Raw genomic sequence first — 21,871 nt, 5'->3', positions numbered from 1 at the left:
GTCAGTTAACGTATTAATGCCTTTTAGTTCTATCACATATGTCGAAGCAAACGCCTCACTCAGTTTACGCGGCTAAACAGACAGTTTTATTGGCCAATAAAAGCAAAGTGAGCTAAACGTGGTCACAGCAAAGCCGGGCCCAGTAAGGCTACCTAATACAATCAATCCTAGTATCTTTATACCCTTAACTAAACAGTCTGACGTCAGGGCATCCAATTACAGAAATAATCAATTAGACTAGGAAAAACAAAGCCTTATCAACATGATGGCGGACAGGTACGAGGGAGTACCTCTTCTCTCTGAACCAGCCCAATTAACACATTCCAATAGCACATCTGTCTTGGCCTGGCGCATGAGGTGATAGAAAGTTCACTCTGGCCTACGTGCAAAGACAAAAAGCTGAAATGGTTTCTGTTATACAAGATGGCTTCTAGCTAAACATAAACTAACTTCATCACATAGATGCTATTCCAGTAAGGACTGCTAAGCTGAGATGGGGTCCACCTATCAAGGAAGGGGAAGAGCTTATTTGGATACAGGGAAGATAACCTAGTGAAGAAGACTTTAAACTGGGCTTGACAGGGGGCAGGTGACCAAAGCCCACAGGCTAGTTAAAAACATGGAGAAGGGTCGGAATATGTGGGGAGCATGGGCTGTTACTGCAGGGATAAAGGAGGGACAAGACAAAACTGGGCGAGGAAGGGAATCAAATCAGTATCTTAGATACCTGTATACTACTGCAAGAAGTATGTGGAATAAGCAGGCAGAACATGAAATGCTATAAATAAACACAGCTGTGATATAGGTGGCTTCACAGAGACTAGGTGGGATAATATGCACGACTGGAATAGTGGTATAGAAGGGTACAGCCTGCTCAGGAAGGACAGGCAGGGAAAAAAGGGATGGAGGTGTTGCCTTATATATTAAAAAATAGAAGATTTACCCGGTGTTGCCTGGATCCTTCAGTGCATGGAGCTGGCAGGAGTCAGGACAGGACCTTGGGAATGTGTCGGGGGGCAGGGCTGGAAGCTGAGGGTGTTGAGGTCAGGGGGGCTCAGGGTGGGGTTCCATACAGCCGGGCTTTCTCTCCTCCCCAGCCAGTAGAGGCCTTTTCATCCCTCAAGTCTCCCCCAGCTGTCAGAAACCTTCTCCATTCTCCCCAGCCAGTAGAGGCATTCTCTCTCTCCCTGCCCCCCTTCTGCTGGCAGAGGTCTTTTCTCTCCCCCCAGCCCAGGTGTGGGCAATAATTTTTTGTCGGGAGCCACTTCAGAAATTTCTGAAGTGGCCCCGGGCAGAATTGGAAGGGGTGGTGCCTCAAGTGGAAGGGCGGGGACCAAGATACTTCCCTGCTTCCCCACCCACAGACCATGATTGGTCTGGGGGTGGAGGAGCATGTGAAGTCTTTGGCCCCTCCTCCCCAGAGGTTCCCCCTAGGTGTCCCTGCCCCTGGCGGTGGGAGGAGACTTCACGTGCTCCCCGTTCTGCCCCCAGGCCAATCAGGGTTTGGGGGAGAGAGAGCATATGAAGTCTCCTCCTGCCCTGTCAGGAGGTTGTGGCCCTTCTAAGAGCTGTTCATGCCTCACAGGGCAGGGTCAGGGCAGAGAAAACTTTGCATGCTTCCCCCCACCCCCAGGCCCTGATTGGCCTGGGGGTGGGGGAGCGCGCAAAGCCTCCTACCACCCTGCCAGTAGCTCATGGCACTTCTAAGCACCACGCACTCCTTGTAGGGTGGGGGAAGTGTGGAGAAAACTTCATGCACTCCCCCAACCTCCAGGCGAATCAGGGCATGAGTGCGGGGGAGTGTGTGAAGTCACCTCTCACCCTACCAGGAGCACGTGATGCTTCTAAGCGCCCTGTGCTCCTGGTAGGGTGGAGGAAACTTTGTGCACTTCCCCACACCCTAATTGGCCTAGGGGCGGGGGAATGGCACGGTCTATGTAGGCCGCATCAACCCGCTTGGCGGGCTGCATCTGGCCTATGGAGGTCTTTTTGCCCTCTCCTGCCCAGCAGGGCTGGCCTTACCATGAGGACTGTGGGGAGGCGCCACTAGGACCCAGAGTGTAGAAAATTGTGTCTGCTGCTGGTGCATATGTAGGTAGCAGAGCAGTCCCATGAGAGGAATAGAACAGGAAGAAGGCAGAATTGAGACCTTTCAAAGTTTTGGCCCAAGCGAGGGGACATGGGGGCATCAATTGAGCTCCCCACCTCAGGTGCCAAGATGTTGTGGGCCGGCCCTGCTGCCCAGACCCTGTATCCAGCAGGGGCCTTCCCCCACCCAATCCAGCAAGGACTTTCCCCAGGGTCTGGCAGGGCTTTCTTCCTCCTCCCTCCTGCGACCAAGGGCCAGGTGGGGAGAGGGTTGGGAAAGACGAGCTACTTATCCAGTCTTGTGGCAGCTGCCCCCAAGTGGACCAGTGGACTCTCTGCAGTATTGTGTCTTATTGAACAGTAGCCCCCTCCCTTTCCATGTTCTGGAAAACAGTCCCATTCCCGTCACTTCCTGTTTTCCTGACACAACCAAATCCTGACCTTGCTTTAAGTTAAGGTAAAAGAAAGCTGCACATCAAATTTGGTGGCTCTAACTCTTACAATTTAGGAGGAGTTCTTGAACAAACAGACTTACAGACAGACAGATGGACTCTAAAATATTTATAGAGATGTATTCATGTGGACTGAGGTTGAGATGGAAATTCAGGAGACAGACTTCTTGAGCAAAGATAAAAGGGTTAACAAACAAGGGTGCAGTCATGCTAAGGATCTACCTGTTCCCATTGGCTGGGAATGGCAAACTGTGGCAACTGGAAGTAATGGTCAAGAAAACGGGATACCACATGGTATACACTATTGAGTTCTCCATTTACTTCTTGAGAAAGGCCCATTCCAGTGTATCTGTATGTAATACAAATTCATTACTGAAGTTTTGCCAGTGCAACACTGGGTGTCTATAATTCTTCACAGTCAGCTCTGGACTTCTCTTGAATAATTTTGTATCCTCTGCAAATGTTGCCACTTCACTGCCTGCTTCTTTTTCCAGATTATTAATGATCATGTTGGACAGCCCTGGTCCCAGCACATTTCCTAGGGAGGATGCCACTATTTACATCTTTTCATTATGAAAATGGACCATTTATTCCTACCCTTTATTTTCTATCTTTTAGCCAGTTAGCGATCTATGAGAAGACCTTCTTTCTTATCCCATGACTGGCTGGCAATGGCTGCCAAGGGACCATAGTCACAGCTGGGCCACGATGCACAGGGTCATGGCAGACTGGAACAAGAATTGGGTGCGTCAGCTCTGTATCCGTCAAAAACTTCCCTATGCCGATGAAATTCTCCGATGATAAGAGCTGATAGCTTTCCAGTGGCACAAAAGGGGCCAGAATGCCACACAGTTTACCTTCATTCTTAACCCTATCCACAAGATTAGATGGAGCATATATGTGGTATCATTATTCCAGAGCAATAGTTATATGTTTTCAAAAACTTTATTTAAATTTAAAAGCATTTACTACACCTCCGAAATATAATGGGTAGCTAATAATATTACAAAAATATAAAAAATTACAAAAGGTAATAAAGTAATTAAAATAAAAAAACAAAGACATCTACTTCCATTATTAGTTAGGAATGACCAGATGCATTATTTTAGCAGCTTGAACTGTTCTCATAGAATATTGTTTTCAAACTTTCTGGCTCATATATAGTTCCTAGTTATTTCACCACAAAAATGAATATTCCATGTAGCATCATACATTGCATTAGAATTTCACACTTAAACTTCTGATTGAGATTTTTTACTTATGGTATAAGTCTAAATATGTTATGTAATATTTAATACCTTATTACTCTTTTGAACTGTTTTATATACTGTGCAGTTACCCCCTATTGTCTCTCCCAGATTTTACAAGCATTCTTATATTGGCACAGTATTTGCAGACTCATTAAGTGAAATCTTGGCCTCAATGAAACATATGGCAAAATTCCCATTTACTAAGGCCATATGTACACTACAAAATAAGTTGTCCTAACATAAATCAGTATACAGCCATTGCAATAATTACATTGCTTGTGCGTGTCCACACTTCGCTGTTTGTGTTGGTGGCGTGCATCCTCACCAGTAATACTTGTATCGATTGTACTGTCAGTGTGGGGCATTTTAGAATGGCTCCTGAAAGCCAGTAACAGTCAAAATAAGCAATGTGGTGTCTACAGATGCTGTGCTAACCTAACTACATCAATCTTCACTCTATGCCACTTGTGAAGGTGAAATTATTAAGTTGGCATAGCAAGGCATCCAGGTGGGAGAGAAATTAACTATAGATACTTCTTTAACTAGATTGACATATACTACATTGCATCAACATAATTCTGTAGTGTAGACCAAACCTTAAACTCAGGGGGAGGGATAGCTCAGTGGTTTGAGCATTGGCTTGCTAAACCCAGGATTGTGAGTTTAATCCTTTAGAGGTCTGGGACAAATCTGTCAGAGATAGTACTTGGTCCTGCTGTGAGGGCAGGGGAGTAGACTCAATGACCTCTCAAGGTCCCTTTCCACTCTATAAGATGGTATATCTCCATTTATTAGTATTATTTTAAATTGGACTAAAATTTCATCTTTAATGTTGTGCAATGAAACATGTTTTGTGGAAAAATAATATTTTATACTCCAGAATTTTAAGAGTGCTCTTCCACCAAATGTGCTATGGCCATCAACTGATTGGGTTCCTGTTTCACTACAGATACAATAAAATGCTGAGATCTGTTTAAACTATACGAATACAGGAGAAACAATTCGAATTAATGTGAGTTTTCTTTCTTTTCCTGTGGTTTTCACTTGATTAGTTTTCTCGCCACAAACAGTTTCTGTGTAGGATTAATTCATTTACAGCAGTGGTTTCCAACCTTTACAAGCATATAAAAATGTCACTTCCCTCTTTCTTGGGGGAGAAAAAAAAGGAAATGGAAAAGGAAGTAAAGGGCCCAATCCTCATTTTTAAACTTTCCACAGAGCCCCTGCAGTACCATTGTGGACTACCAGGGGTCCACAGACCACAGGCAGGAACCACTGATTTACAGGAATGCAGCATTACTCTACTCTTTGCAATGGTTTCAACATTTTTCAATGTAACTCCCCAAACAGAGACTGGTCATAGAGATTATTTTGTGGGAAGATATTCCCCCCGTATGATATCATTATTTTTGTTTCTGGTGGTGAATTTTTGTTAAAGATTTACTATTTATTAACACTTAAAGTAGACTTGTCTGTAGACCATGTGCAAGAATTTACAAAGTTTAATAACTGGCATATATTGTTACTATACACAATTACTTTCAGATTTGTACTTCACTTCTTTGTGTGTGAAATATAGCTAGTATTGTACACTAATAGCTTATCTGCACAACAGGTTGTTTGCTCTGAGCTGATGTGTACCATTTGGTGCACAATACGTAAGTTGCTCTAACAGCATGCATATGGGACAGGTGTGCCTTTTTTCAGTTTGCATCATTGCATGTACATGGCGGAGGCTTTGTGCATACAACACATATACCATTTTGGGTAAGTATACCATGCTCCTTTGCTGGAGAGCTGTGTGCACTCTAGGATTTGTTTCCTTGCGCACTGTGAAATGCGTTGCAGAAACCAGTGGAATTCCAAGACAAAGTAAAATTTCAAAAATTCCATGATTTTGCTCTCTCTACCTGATTTGATTCCTGTCGAGGAAAGCTAGCACCTTTCAAACTGCTGCTGGCCAGCATGGAGGCAACAATGCGCCACACCATGGCTGTGTCTAGACTGGCAAGTTTTTCCGCAAAATCATCTGATTTTGCGGAAAAACTTGCCAGCTGTCTACACTGGCCACTTGAATTTGCGGAAAAGCACTGACGATCTCATGTAAGATCGTCAGTGCTTTTCTGGAAATACTATGCTGCTCCCGTTTGGGCAAAAGTCTTTTTCCGAAAGACTTTTGCCCAAAAGGGCCAGTGTAAAAAGCACAGTAGTGTTTTCCGCAAAAAAGCCCCGATCGCGAAAATGGTGATCGGGGCTTTTTTTGCGGAAAACCGCGTCTAGATTGGCCACGGACGCTTTTCCGCAAAAAGTGCTTTTGCGGAAAAGCATCCTGCCAATCTAGACACTCTTTTCCGAAAATGTTTTTAACTGAAAAGTTTTCCGTTAAAAGCATTTTCGGAAATTCATGCCAATGTAGACGTAGCCCATGAGTCTGGTAATTGTGAATACAGAGAGGCTATCTGGGCTTTATTTGAGCTCTCAGTTATGGGTGGCTTTGGCCTCCAACTGCCACATCACCAAGGCGCTGCTCTGGCTACCCTGAGGAATGAGCAGAATATCAAGCAACCACTAATGTACTCTTGGAGCAACTTCACTTGGTGCTGTGCTTAGGGAACCAGCACTGATTGGTGGGTACAGTGTGGCAGTTGCCCCCGTCTGGCAGGGAAAGGGGTTAAAGCAGGCTGGAGGGAGCCTGCGTAGACCCCAGCCAATGAGAAGGAGGCTTGCAGGAGCAGCCCAGATATGAGGGGTTGCTCAGCTGAGCACAAATATGTCTCTCTCTGAAGGACAAGGGAGGAGGATTGGCTGCCTGAAGGAGCACCAAGGACAGAACAATGCTGGGCAAATTCAGGGGAGTCAGAGGCTGCGCCAGCCTGATAACAGCCAGACTAGGCCTCTAATAAAAGGGCTGAGAGGGTCCAAGAGCTATGGGCAAAGTGACCCAGGGAAGGCAGGCAGTAGAGAAGAGTGGAGGAGGGCAGCAGGTAGCTGCCACTCTGGGCCAGGTCTCAGAGCAATGAGCGGGTCTGAGTTCCCTCCCGTGTTTGAGCCACTGGTCACTGAAGGAAGTGGCTACACTTTGAAGGACAGCAGTTTGCTCCGAGGGAGGGGCTAACAATCCGCTGCAGTTTGCCACTGTGGCACGGGGACAGATTTAGGACTGTGGGTTCCCATGGAATGGGGGGAAATCGGAGCTGGGACACCACTGGAGGGCTGTGCCCCAAAGAGGGCGCTGCCGTCCAGTGAGTGACATGGGTCCAGAGGGTTGAGACAGCCAACACAGGAGTGACGATGGCAAGACAACCCTATAGAAAGGCGCAGTTGGACAACTGAGCTAATTCCCAGCGTGACCAGTAGGAGGCACCATGGGGGAATCTGCATACCGATACAGTGGGATTGTTCTGCAGACCTAGGATGACCAGCAGTAGCAACAGAATTTCAAGACAGGGAAAGCAGCCTTTTCTGAGATCTGTACTGAACTAGCTGCAGTGGCACCATACCAACGTGTAATGTCCCATAACACACTGAGAAGTGGGTGTCCATAGTCATCTGAGGCTGGCCACCTTAACTGTTACTGGTCCAGTTTGATGCAGGGTGATCGACTATTGGAGAAATTCTCACACACGTGTGTGCTGCCATGCAGAAGGCTCTATTGCACCACGTTATAAATTCTGGTAATGCTCTGGAGATTATTAATGGTTTTGCACGCCTGGGTTTCCTGAATTGTACTGAGGCATCTGATGGGACCCATATGCCCATCATTTGACCCCGCACAGCAGTGTAAGTTAAATGTTGGAGGAGTGCCAAATTATCATGCAGCAACATTGTGCACACATGAGCAATAGTCTGCACTAACTAGTTTTCATTTAACATAGTACACTTAGGAGGAAGACTTCAGAATGTGCACTAAGTAAAGAGGACTAAGTAAAGGATTGTCTCATGTGTACACAGGTATTTTCAATCTGCACTAACTCCCTTGTGCAGAGAATCCCTAGGCTACCAAAATACTGTTCATTAACATGAGTCCTGCATGCTTTTATAATGTACAGACATATATTTAGAATTTTTAAAAAATTCAAAGTCATCAGAAACTGACCTGTATGATCAAACCAGAAATAGGTACTCTGAAACATGATCAATTGTATGTTCATATTTTATAAAGTGGTTCTTCCTTGTACCAGTTCATCTCCTTATGTATTCTGAATCTGATGTATCACTTTCATCTGACACACTAGGCTTTTGCCATTCATGTGAGCTGTTATGACAATCTGGCCTCTTACTATAGTCTATGTTAGTAAAAGGTTTTGATTCAAATTCCTCAAAAGCGCAATAATCTTGCAAGTCAACTTCATCCTCTTGGTGAGTGACTAATGTTGTAGATTCATCCCAGGTCTTCTCAGGGTCTCTCAGCATCACAGTGCTTAAGTTTATGTTAAAGCAAGCACTGTTCCTTAAGTCAGAAGTTGAGGAATGGTTTACTTCAGATGAAGGATGAAACAACACTTTACTTGTGCTTTCATTTTCTTTAATGACTGATTGATCCTCTTCAGAATTTTCTGCATCAGAATCCAGCAATTTAATTGCTTGACTGCTACTCTCTGCAGATGCACAGTCTATAGACTGCTGCACAAAAGTATTCGATTTGGCATGGGAATTTACAATTCTGCCCAAGATGCCACGTTTGGTGTATTCATCAGAATTTTCGCTATCACTTCCACTATCATCATCATCATCATCACAGTATTCCCACTCCTTTTTTATAATCTCCTTATGGATGATTTGTACAGAGCACACTATTTCAGGATCAGGGACATGCACCGAGCAGTGTAATGTATTTGTGGTTTCCTAAGAAAACAAAACAAAAAAACACACACACAAAAATTACACACAGATAAGAGTATAAGAAAGTAATCCTCCTACTTACTTTAACAGCTGCTTCATTACTTTGCGCTTATATTAATACACACCCCAAAATAATGTTTTAGCCTTATCTTCAAAGCTCTGAGAAACGAGACGTCTTCCCTCTCCTGCACTCAAAAAAGGATGACATCATGCTCCAAAACACAAACACAGAGAACCGAATACTCATTGCATATTGGTTCCAAATAAGAACAGAAATGAACTTATGCTTTTCACCAAAGAAAACCCTAAATGGAAGGCACTGTGTTTTCAAATGTATTTTGTGTGGAGTTTTTTTCTGTTGAAAAGGGTCAAGTACATTTTGTTGCAAGGTTTTGCAGAGTAAGGAAAACAGGAGAGGGGTAAGAGAAAGTTTCCAGCTCTCTTTGCAGAGATAAATTTCTAGGACTGAACGTTCACCTGTGAAAAGAACATGGGTTCAGAGGGTAACACTTTCCACGTGCTTCCTGGAAGTTAAGGATCAATTTTAACACCCTAATATTTGCCAACTGTACACAATCCTGTATATACAGGCAGTCCCCGGGTTACGTACAAGATAGGGACTATAGGTTTGTTCTTAAGTTGAATTTGTATGTAAGTCGGAACTGGCGTCCAGATTCAGCTGCTGCCACTGAAACTGACCAGGGGCTGACTGCAGGAAGCCAGAGGCAGAGTTGCTCTGCCCCTAGCTTCTGGAATCAGCCTGATCAGTTTCAACAGCTGCTGAATCTGGAGCCTGGGACAGAACAGCTGGGGTGCTGCCCGGTAGGTTCCCACAGGACCAACCCGGCAGCACCCCAGCTGCTCTACCCGAGGCGTCCTGCAACAAAAGCCTGGTCTGCTGGGGGGGGGGGCGCACTAGCTGCGCCCCCTCCCCCCCCAGCAGACCAGGGAGACCCGAGCAAAGCAGCACAGGCGGAGGGACCCCGCTGCCCGTGCGGCTTTGCTCCGGTCTCCCTGGGGTGATGGGGGGAGTGCCCCCCAGCACCCCAGGGAGACCGGAGCAAAGCCGCACAGGCGGCGGGGGTCCCGCTGCCTGGGCGGCTTTGCTCCCGGGCAAACGAGCAAAGCCGCCGAGGCGGCGGCTTTGCTCGGGTGTCCCCGGTCTGCTGGGGGGGTCCAGCGGCTTTGCTGGACCCCCCCCAGCAGACCAGGGGGACAGGAGCAAAGCTGCCCAGGTGGCGGGAGTCCCGCTGCCTGGGCAGCTTTGCTCCCGGGCAAACGAGCAAAGCTGCCCAGGCGGCAGCTTTGCTCGGGTGTCCCTGGTCTGCTGGGGGGGGGGGTCCAGCTGCTTTTCTGGACCCCCCCAGCAGACCAGGGAGACTGGGAGAAGCTTTTCTCGCCCCGGAGGACACGGGCGGCGACCCGCCGTCCGTGAGCTGCGGGGCGAGAAAAGCCCCGTTTGTAAGTGCAGATCCGACATAAGTCGGATCCGCGTAAGTCGGGGACTGCCTGTATACACTGAGGGTATGTCTACACTACAGCGCTAGTTCGAACTAACTTAGTTCGAATTAGTTAATTCGAACTAAGCTAGTTCGAACTAACGCATCTAGAACTAAAAACTAGTTCGAACTAGCGTTTTGCTAGTTCGAACTAGTAAGTCCACATTGAGTGGACTCTGAACAGGGCTTAAGGATGGCCGGAAGCAGTGCCGGCAGGGCATAAAAGGAGGACTTAGAGCATGGAGATACTGTCTCAGGCTAGCCGAGGGCTGCGCTTAAAGGGTCCCGACCCCCACCCCGGACACACAGTTCTAAGGGGTGCCCCGCTTGCAAAGAAGTTCTGGCTTGGAGTGCCCTGAGTGCCCACACTGGGCACATCACACCACTCGGCCATCAACCCGGCTGCACTTGCCGCAGGCTGCCATCTGGGGAGAGGGAGTAATTGGGGGGCTGCAGGAGAGCTTCCACCCCCAGAAGCCCGCAGAGCCAGCCCAGTCCTCCCCATCGGGGGCTCGTACCCCATTCCTCCCTCACCTCCTTCCACTTACCCTTCCCTAGCCCCCCTTCTTATTGATGTACAAAATAAAGATAATGTTTCTTCCAACATTGACTCTGTCTTTATTGAAAAAAACTGGGGGAGACTGGGAAAAGGAGGTGGGAGAGGGGAAGAGAAAGGCTGGGAGAGGGGAGGGCAACTAACATGATCAGGGGTTGGGAACAGGTCCCAGATGAAGAGAGGCTACAGAGACTGGGACTGTTCAGCTTAGAAAAGAGGAGACGGAGGGGGGACAGGATAGAGGTCTCTAAAAGCAGGGGTTGGGTGGAGAGGGTGCATTCAGAAAAGTTCTTCCTGAGTTCCCATAAAGAAGGACTAGAGGACACCAAAGGAAAGGAATGGGTAGCAGGCTTGAAACTAGTAAGAGAAAGTTGTTCTTCTTGACAAAGCAAATAGTTAACCTGTGGAACTCCTTGCTGCAGGAGGCTGTGAAGGCTAGAACTAGAACAGAGTTTAAAGGGAAGTGAGATAAAGTGATGGAGGTTGGGTCCATGGAGTCCTATTAGCCAGAGGGTAGGAGTGGTGTCCCTGCCCAAAGTTTGTGGAAGGCTGGAGAGGGATGGCACGAGACAAATGGCTTGGTCATTGTCTTCGGTCCATCCCCTCCAGGGTCCCTAGGGTTGGCCGCTGTTGGCAGACAGGCTACTGGGCTAGATGGACCTTTGGTCTGACCCAGGACGGCCATTGTAAGCTCAGGGCTCAGTGTCGGGGGTCTCAGTGGACCCCCTTGATTTTCATGCACACCTGGTCCTGGGTGGCCAGGCTGGCAGCTCTCCTGCCCTAGACGGCCACTTTCCTGTGCCTAGTGCAGAGATCGTGGACGAGGTCCACGATGTCCGCACTAGCCCAGGAAGGTGCCCGCCTCTTGCGGTCCAGGGCAAGCTCCCGGGAGCCGCCAACCTGGTCCCGGCAAGAGGGGGTGGGCTGGGGGGCATCGGGTGGGTGGCTCTGTGCCGTGCCAGGTGCAGGGTCTGCTAGCTGGGTGCTGGCAGGCTTGCACCTGGCACGGGCACCGTAGCCAGCCCGTGCCCCTTTAAGGGGTCCGGGGCAGGGAGGGGGGCATAGAGTTTTCCTGGTGTTGGCCAGAGTGGCCACCAGGGAAACCTGGGGAGGGCTAGCCTCCCACTAGTTCGAACTAAAGGGCTACACAGCCCTTAGTTCGAACTAGCTAGTTCGAACTAGGCGTTAGTCCTCGTAAAATGAGGTTTACCTAGTTCGAACTAAGCGCTCCGCTAGTTCGATTCAAATTCGAACTAGCGGAGCGCTAGTGTAGCACCTATTAAAGTTAGTTCGAACTAACGTCCGTTAGTTCGAACTAACTTTGTAGTGTAGACATACCCTAAGAGACTTACCGGGCATTGCTCAGGTCTTTCAGGGCAGGGGCTGGTGGTGTGGGGGTGCAGGAGTCATAACAGGGGTTTGGGGATGTGAGGAGCTCAAGGCAGGAGTCTAGAGATATGAGGGTTATGGGAGTCAGGCTGGGATGCGTGGAGGGACTCAGGGCGGGGGGTGAGGGTGCAGGAGTCAGGGCAGGGTATTGGGAGGAGGGGGGCTCTGGAGAGAGGATGGGGCTGCTTCTCCTGGAGGCTTGCCGGGGGGTGAGGGCCATGCATCCCAGCCGTTGGCTTCTCCCCGGGGAGACCGGGGAGAGGAGGGCTAGGCAGATGCTCCCCAGGGCAAGCTGAGGTCATGAGGGCTGTGCTGTTGACAATCACCAGAATACTTCTTCTAAACCTGTAACTACAAAAGTGTTCTCCAGCTTTGACACTTGGTAGTTAAAGACAGCTTCGTCAAACACTTATAGTTGGCTATGTAAACATAGCAATTCTAAAGTACTCTTATGCTAATTTCCTTTCTTTTAGTAAAATTTCCATTTCATTCTCTAGCACAAACTCTCCCCTAATCCTCCTTGATATAAGAATGCACTAATTAATGATGAAAGAAAGACTGAAGGGATAAGAGAGAAATACTGAATCTTGTGGCATCTTTGTTTTGGAATAACTAGTTAGAGCCCTCTCCTGGCAAAGGAGGCTTCTGTGAATGATTGCAGATCAATTATAACATCTGGTATACAAGGAAACTGAAGACCAGACTTCTGTGTATACTGTATTTCAACAAAGATGTTCTTTGCTTATGAGGCTGCTGTTGACATTGTAAAGCAAGCTCAGGTTTCCTCAGGATGGCATATCCTGAAGATTTGTATGCTTCCTCAAAACATCTTATCTATCTTGCCACACAAGGCCTTCATGACTTGTCTCCTTCACGCATTGGGTGTAATTCCACAAATAAGATATAGGACTCTTATTCAGTGTGTGAAGGATCAATTCTAAGATCGCTTTTCCACATTTCATCAATAGTTTTTCTTATGAAGGTGGTCTCCTATCCTCTTGTGGACAATACAAAATATGAAGTATGGCTCTTGGAAGTTTTCTGGTGTTGTTATTGGCTCTATGACCTTCCAGAATGACAAGGGAAGGAGATTTCCTGCATAATTAACACGTGTCTTTTCTGACTTCTGAGCTGTGATAATGTGTCAGGACATTATAGTTTGGTATGCCAATTCTAGTGCACATTCATACTGTATTAAAGAAGCACCATTCTCTAATGAGTAGGGCATCAGAAAAACTGTTCTATTTTTTTACTTCCCTTCTTTGTGTCTATTTTTTCCTCTATACCTTGCGGTTATGTCAACACTGGCATGATGTTGCACAAGAACTCTTGCGAAAGAGTTCTTGTGCAAAAACTTTTCCAGAAGAGAGCGTCTACACTGGCATGTGCGTTTACGCAAGAGATGTGCTTTTGCGCAAGAGCATCCATGCCAGTGTAGATGCTCTCTTGTGCAAGAAAGCTCTGATGGCCATTTTAACCATAGGGCTTTCTTGCGCAAGAAATTCATATTGCCTGTCTACACTGGCCTCTTGCGCAAGAACAGATGCACAAAAGGGCTTACTTCTGAGCGGGAGCATCAGAATTCTTGTGCAAGAAGCCCTGATTTCATACATTAGAATGTCAGTTTACTTGCGCAAGATCGCACCAATGTAGACACATCCTGTATGTTTAGAAGGAAAGCTTTTCAAGGTGTCCACAGATTTTAAATTGTAACATTACATATAATGGCTCTAGCAAAACCAGTAGAAAACAGAGATTTTCAGGGCAGCTGATGTTTCAAACTCTTTTCTCATGAAGCTCTCTGCTTCTGTTAGCAGAGTTTTCACTCTTACTTTCTCTCTCTCTCAGCCCCTTCACCTGAGACCATATCTATATTCTTTGGCAATGGAGCCACCTTAGCTTCCATTTTAAGAACCTTTGTTGCTTGCCTTTGTCTGACAATGCCCATTGAAATCTTATCACATCCTTGAAGGAAGTAAAAGTGAAAATGTGAGTCTAATTTGACTTTACAGGACAGGTAATTTCCAAAGACATTTTTGTTTCATCTTCTCGGAAACAGGTATAGTTTGCTGTTTGTAAATGGCATTTTCTCATTTTTCTTCTTGTGATTTCAAACTCTTCTCTTGAGTAAAAGTTACTTGTTTCCACAGTCAGGTTGTTCCAAACTGTTCTCTGTATAATAACTTGAGTACTCAGACAGAGAACCCCAATGCTTTTTAGGCTGCTTTTTGGGCTCCCTAGATTTTGTTCACCCATCTCCACCTTCATCTTCTGTGCTTTTTTTTAGCAAGGATCTCCCAAGTACACTCCTAAACTTCTACCTTGCATCTAGAGCAGGCCTGGGAAAAATACTGCCCACAGGCCACATCTGGCCTACAAAGCCACTGGATTTGGCCCATGGACGCAGCGGGGAGCCTCAGGCTGCCCCCATATGCCACTGAGAAAAGTGAGTGCTGCAGGGCTCTGTTTGAACAACTGAGAGCCCCAGGGGAGAGGTGAAAGGCTTCAAGCAATTCCACCATCCTTGGCACAATCCTATTGGTGGGTTTATGGCCAATGGGAGCTGCCTGTTCTCAACAGGCAGCTTGTGAAGCACCCTCCTCTTAGGCTCGCAGCTATTCACAGACCAGTGGGGGTGAGGGGCACAGGCAGGGTCTCTGCTGGAGACGGTAAGTCTCCTGGACAGAGCCTGCTTCTGGCCCCCTACCCTTCTGCCCCCCAACTGCACACATAACCTAAACCCTCTGCCCCCCTTCTGCATCCATATCCCCTCCTAGATCCTGTACCCCAAACCCCTGCCCCGGGTCATAATCCAAACCCCTGCACCCACATCCTCTGCCCCAGGTCATAACCCTCTCCTGCCCTAAGTCACAGCCCAAACCCTTTCACTCTAGTCCCCTGCCTCAGGTCACAACCCCCTGCTGTCCAAGGTCACAAGCCAAAGCCCTGCACCTCCTCCTCACTCCTATCCAATGTCACAACTTCTGGGTCCTCCATTCCTTTTCCCCCCACCCCACATATAACCCAAATCCTTTGCTCGCCTCCTGCACCTCAATCCTGGGTCACATCCCTCTCCGATCCTAGGTGACAACCCTTGCCCCATGTCACAACTCCTTCACCCAAACTCCCTCCCAGACCCGACACCCTCTCCTGCACCCCAATCCACTACCGCAAGCTCCCTTATGCACCCAACCTCCAACCCAGACTCTGCACCTCTTCCATTAATATCATGGAAGATTGTGGCCTTTGACCACCTTCCAAATTCTTGGGAGTGGCCCCCTCATCAAAAATTATTGCTCACCCCTGATCTACAGGCTGACAGTCTAAGTCTGGGGAAAGAACTTTGGGAGAGATTATTTTGGAGAATCCTCTGTAGAGGAAGAGAAGGGGGGAAAAAAACCCCTCCTTTCCATGAGAGATTATATACCCATTTCAGAAGTGGGCAAGAGATGTTAATGGTCTGATTCACAAGGAAGTAGAGCCTTAAAGTGACCCAAAGCACTGCTCATTGTGCTTTTCCTTGGAGAAGGACATAAAAAGTAACTGGGATGGAAGAGGGTCAATTTTATGAACTAGCGTTAAAAGTGATGCTTCTGGTGGCTTATCCCACAGATTTTCTCACTGAAGGCTGGCTACAGCATAAAGAGGCAAAGGAATGGCACTAGCTGAATTCTGAGCCCATTTCCTAGAAGAATAAGATTCAAAGAGCTTGGTGTAATGAAGACCAAGGTCTCTTTCAACAGCTGGCTGGAAGACAGCCTCGGAGATACAAGTGTCTTTATATCTCCTTTAAAGCATTAGACCTGCCCCCCTCTACCTAGAGAGGAAGGCAAACGTGGTGAAGACTGCTGAAGATTTGTCAAAGAATGGATATATATAGCTCGAACATTAAATAGCTGTCATTTAAATTTCCCTGTTTTTATAACTAAGAACAAAAAGCTATGACATTCTTATTTGTTGGTTTACCATTATAGGCATGCTGAAAGCCTGTATATCTACTTTAGTGGTGCCCTTGAATCCTGAGCCATCCTCAGAGCTTAAAGGCCTGAGCCAACTCCCAGGGCAGCCAATGGAAAGTCTCACTGAATGTAATGGGAAATGGATCAGGCCTTTAGGCAGACTGTGATGGTAAAAGACTTAAGTAGGCAGGGACAAAAACATCAAGCTAAGGTAGATCAAAGCATCCCAAATATTGGAAGCTACACTCACATGCTGCAAAGAGAGATTGAAGTTTCTAACACATGGACGAATAAAAACATGGGCTTTTTCTTTATCTCTTTTCGTCCCAAACCCAAAGCATTTTAATTAGGAATTACTACAACAGTGGCTGATGAGAAAAGTTCTGGCTCTCTCACATCTCCATTCTCTTCTACTGGCTGGACATGAGGAAAACAAACTAAAGTTTCCATGCAGCATCATGACAGGGTAGTTGTATAAACCTATTTCAGTGTTTTAGTTTGGGATATTGATTTTTGTTGAAAACAAATAGAAGTTTTTCTTTGGAAAGCAGAGTTATTTGCTAAAAAATTTGCTTAATTGAAATCTAAGTTTTCTATAAAAAAACTGTTTTGATGGAAAGTTTTCAACCATCACTCTTCAGAACTTCTATAGTTGTTCTATGGAACCATCATAGATCACCACTAGATAAAAACATATACATCATGCTTATGTTTCCAAACCTGTATTTCATATTCTAGATACTCCAAAATTATGTGTAAACCAACAATTGATTGGAATAGCACTGATGCTATAAGCAAACATGGCAGTAATTATATATGCAACAATAGCTTACAGGTAGCTTTGGACATTTAAACCAATGTTGGCTAAGGCACCAGGAATAGCTAGTAATCATAGCATAAAGTTACAAGTGATCTTTTGCCCTGCAACAGGACAGAAGTGAGAAGACCTAGATTTTAACTTTTAATCCATAACTTTATAAAAAAAACCGAGAGTTTCAAATCACCTCAGAAGTAGTCAATTTTTTTTTATTAAAGTCCAAATTTCTGAGTCAAGAGAAAATAGTAATAAAACCCAAAAATGAGAGTAAGTAAAGAAAGAGATTTTGGGGTCTCTTAAAAAAAGTCTGTCAGTCTGGATTTGGCCCATGGTCCATCTACTGACTACCCCAAGTCCTGACCTATGTTTTAGCAGCACTAGTAAGAACCTTTTTGATAAACATTTAAGCTACAACATTTAGTAACCTACAGATAATAATTGTGGGTATTTTCTACCCAATGTAAAACTGCAAACTGAATAATGAACTTTCTTTCGGTATTAGCAATATGTCCTAAACTTCCCAGGCTGAAATTGGCAGGTGACATATTGGCTACGTCTAGACTGGCATGATTTTCCGTAAATGCTTTTAACGGAAAAGTTTTTCCGTTAAAAGCATTTGTGGAAAAGAGCGTCTAGATTGGCACGGACACTTTTGCGCATAAGCACTTTTTGCAGAAAAGCATCCATGCCAATCTAGAAGTGGTTTTGCGCAAGAAAGCCCCGATCACCATTTTTGCCATCGGGGCTTTTTTGCGCAAAACAGTTTTCAGCTGTCTACACTGGCCCTCTTGCGCAAATACATTTGCGCACGAGGGCTTTTTCCCGAATGGGAGCAGCATAGTATTTGCGCAAGAACACTGACAATCTTACATTAGATCGTTAGTGTTCCTGCGGAAATTCAAGTGGCCAGTGTAGACAGCTGGCAAGTTTTTCCGCAAAAGCACCTGCTTTTGCGGAAAAACTTGCCAGTCTCGACGCAGCCATTATGTATTAGTTAAATTCTCACTTTCTGCCCCTCAGTGTCCAGACTTCTTGTGCTGCTCTAGTGTTCACTATGCTGAGATGACAGAACAATACCTTTTGAAAATGTTCTAGAGAACAGAGCTTGCCTTTAAGGAGGGCAGATAGCAAAAAAGCCTTTTTTTGTGGGGGTTTTTTTGAAGTAAAAATTCCATAGGATGGAAAATATTTAAGAAAACATTCTCCAAAAATTAAAAAAAATATTTTATTTTCCCTGACATATCCTCCTTTCCTTTGCCTCAGTGAAGTTCCATGGCATTTATAACATTTTGTTTAAAGACTCCCCGGTATGGTGCACAGACAGATGACATTTAATTGGGAACTACATTTAGGAATCATAGAAGTAGAAAAGGGAAAATGAAAAGGTACAAAAATGAATTTTTAGATCATTTACAGACCTTCACCACTCCCCCCCCCCCACCTTACGGGCACTAGCAGCCTATATATAAAGTGGATAGCTTTTCTAGTTTTTAAGGGAAATCTTCAATGTAAATATTTGTTGCTTAACTTTTATCTCATGAACAATATATCTTGCTACTTGCTGTATAAATGTGATGAATATCTCCCCCACCAGATAAATTAAATATGAGAAAGACATACCAAGACTTTTGGCCATGGTCCACTCTTTAAGCAAATGAAACCTCCTTTATACAGTCCTATTAGGAGAACACCTAATACAAATGAAACAAGTCCACCACTTAGAATTGGAATTGTACCATCACCTACAAATGGGAAAGAAACATACACTGTAAAACACAACAGATGCAGGAATTATTTCCAAGTTATTTTATTTTACATTACACACTTGAGATTGAAAAGGACAATTCTGGATCACTGAAAAAACTGAAGAGCTATTTGTACAGCTAGCAGGATTAGCCAAAGGTACCTCCTATATTATGTATAGGTCCAACCAAATGTATATCAAAAGATGCTTTCTCTCTTAGGCTATGTCTAAAAGCCTCTTTCGAAAAAGAGCGTCTGGACTGCAACCAGTACTTTCGAAAAAGCAAGCCGCTTTTTCGAAAGAGAGCACCCAGGCAGTCTGGATGCTCTCTTTCGAAAAAGCACAGTTTGCATTACATAGCGCCTTTTTTTGAAAGAGCACTTTCAAAAAAAGGCGTTATTCCTCGTGAAATGAGGAGTACCGCCGTCGAAAGAAAAGCCGCGTTCTTTCGATTTAATTTTGAAAGAACGCAGCTGTAGTCTAGACGCAGGTGAAGTTTTTTCGAAAAAAGGCTACTTTTTCGAAAAAACCCTGCAGTCTAGACACAGCCTTACTGGGATATTTGCCAGTTACTCTTTTCTGAAAATATTACAGGTTGAACCTCTCTAGTCCGGCACTCTCAGAACCTAACTGCTGCTGAAGCAGAGGATTTGCCACAGGAGGTCAGTATTGTCTAGCAGCATTACCAACAGTTCCACTGCTTGCTGGGCTCTTAGAAGACATGTAGGTGTGAATTAGAGCTATATAACACTGACAGCCAGGACTGGTGGCTGTAAACAAACTTTATGGGAATGTGGGAAACTTGGCCACACTGGTTGGTGAACTAAAATCATGCCAGACAATGGATGCTGCCAGACCAGAAGGTGCCGTAATAGAGATGTTCAATCTGTAGTAACAACTAGAAAACAACCATACTGACAACCTGATCCCGTTCCACAACAAGCTTTAAAATGTGTGATACCTTTTCGAGTGGTGGACTTGGTGATAATACATTTCAAGGCCGAAGGGATGGAGTGACTGTTTAATGATGCTGTCACAGCAACAGACACACAATAATTTGTATTTAAACGCAAGCTTCTTATCACATAGCTAAAGCATTCTTCTGAGGTTTCATTCCTAAAAGGAATCTGCCATGAAAAAATGATATTACAATCTGTTAAAAAGAAGTTGTTAAACATTGCTTTAAAAATCCTTGCATTTAATAGCTATTTTATGATCCCATTATGAAGCTGTACAGTGGCAAATAAAACTGGGTGGTTAAGGTAGGGATGGAATAGGAAGGAAGCATAGCACTTTTTCAGTTTTCAAGAGAAGGAAAGCAATGACTAGAGCTCAAGGACTGACCCTACACTTCTGTCCACTGGATTCACATTATTAAAAGGGAATTATTACAGATCACTCACTCTTACAAGTTCTACTCTAACAAGAAGTTGATGGACCATAAAATGGCACTTTTGCTATTCAGTAGACAGTCTTATGTCTACATGCTTCTTCTCTTTCCTCAAATGTATCTGTCTTCACAGTGGATTACTGAAGACATTTAGAAGAGTCCCCTTCACTGCTTTTGTATATTATTGTTAATTACATCTGATGTCACAAGCTTCGCTGAACTTGGTTGGATCATTTTGTAGGTGGAGGGCATAGATATTGCAGAAAGCAGTGTGATTCAGTGGTTCCCAACTGCTGATCCACAGACCAGTGCCGGTCTGTGAAACACTGGCTGCCAGGCCGTGCCACACTGCCAGGCCACGCCCATGGGGCTGAGGTATACCATGGCTGGTGGCTGCTGGAGCTGAAGCTGGCTGTTCGCAGCAACTTGGGGCTGAAGCCGGCGGCTGTGCAGAGGCTCAGAGGGCTGGGGTGTACCTCAGCACCGACCCCCTGAGCTGCCACACAGCAGCCAGCTTCAGCTCCAGCGGCTGCCACATGGCGGGTGGCTGCTACAGCTGAAGCTAACTGTTCGCAGTGGCACCGTGGAAATGCTTCCTGTAGGCAATCTTGCACTTCTCTCTGAGTCAGTAATGAACCCAGCCTGCATTTTAATCTAGAGACAATTCTTATTCAATGTCTGTTCCAACATGTCATGTAATATTAATAAACGTGTTACTAAATGCACCCCTATGTTCACAACCTATCCACCATTGTAATATCCTGTATATAATATTCCTTGTAAAGTATCATGTAAAAACTAATAACTGGTCGATAAAATCAAGGTGAAATGTGAGTAGTCATATTATATGTAAAGTTATAAACATAAATTGAAATTAGATCTGAAATGTGTTTACTAGAAAAGTCTGGGTAAACCAGTGTCTCAAAGACAAAGACCAAGCTAATGCCACCAGCCAGGAGGCATCAAAATTGACGGGCAATCTCCTACCAACTGGCCATTTTTTTGGCAAGGAAGGTGGGTATAAACAAACATCTGCATCTTAGCAAACAGCAGCACGGACCCTCTTCACTAACAGACTCCTTGTCTCTGCCCTACAGTGGGAATTAATATTATCTAGGAGGAGCTCTCAGGAAAATGTACTTCAGATGGTATCTTAAGTATAAAAGCGAGAAGCTAAAACACTCAGGCTACGTCTACACTGCAAGTTTTTGCGGCAGAAAATAAGCTAATGAGGGACTCATTAGCATAATTCATGATCTCATTAGCATATATGTTCTGCTGTTTCCTTTTGCACAAGGGGTTTTTGTGCCAAAAGAAGCGGTGTAGTCGCTTCTGTTTTGTGCAAAAACCACGTTTTACACAAGATCCTTATGCCTCTCTGGCTACACTGATTCTTTTTGCACAAAAACCCCTTACGCAAAAAGAAAATATGCTAAATGAGATCACGACTTATGCTAATGAGTCCCTCATTAGCATATTTTCTGCCACAAAAACTCTGTGTAGAAAAAGCTTCCAAGTTATCTCTCCCTATCCATCTCTCTCTCTCACTTCAGACAATAAGGGTACGTCTAGACTACATGGCTCCATCGATGGAGCCATGTAGATTTGTTTATTTGGCAAAGGGAAATGAAGCCGCAATTTAAATAATCGCGGCTTCATTTAAATTTAAATGGCTGCCGCGCTCTGCCGATCAGCTGTTTGTCGGCAGATCGGGGCAGTCTGGATGCTCCCCTGTCGACCTTAAAACCCTTTGTCGACCTCCCCGGTAAACCTCATCCCACGAGGCATAAGGGGGAGGTCGACAAAAGGCTTTCAGGTCGGCACGGGAGCGTCCAGACTGCCCCGATCTGCCAACAAACAGCTGATCATCAGCTGGTTGGCAGAG

At 45.4% G+C, this 21,871-nt stretch overlaps 1 protein-coding gene across 1 annotated transcript in view; it reads right to left on the bottom strand.

Annotated features, from left to right (window-relative positions):
* Positions 1-3,469: 3,469 nt before the first annotated feature.
* Positions 3,470-21,871, bottom strand: part of IFNAR2 (interferon alpha and beta receptor subunit 2) — a 38,168-nt gene continuing 19,766 nt past the window's right edge. Inside the window, exons 7-9 of the mRNA XM_075910968.1 lie at positions 19,558-19,723; positions 18,473-18,594; positions 3,470-8,635 (exon numbers count right to left, since the gene is read on the bottom strand). Coding sequence (XP_075767083.1) covers positions 7,973-8,635; positions 18,473-18,594; positions 19,558-19,723 — 951 coding nt within the window. The 3' untranslated portion in view covers positions 3,470-7,972. The remainder of the gene's footprint in view (positions 8,636-18,472; positions 18,595-19,557; positions 19,724-21,871) is intronic.

The sequence above is a fragment of the Pelodiscus sinensis genome, chromosome 1 (genome assembly GCF_049634645.1).
Source record: "Pelodiscus sinensis isolate JC-2024 chromosome 1, ASM4963464v1, whole genome shotgun sequence".
Taxonomy (NCBI): domain Eukaryota; kingdom Metazoa; phylum Chordata; order Testudines; family Trionychidae; genus Pelodiscus; species Pelodiscus sinensis.
Note: the sequence above shows the minus strand (reverse complement) of the source record. Positions and strands in the feature narration are given on the sequence as shown.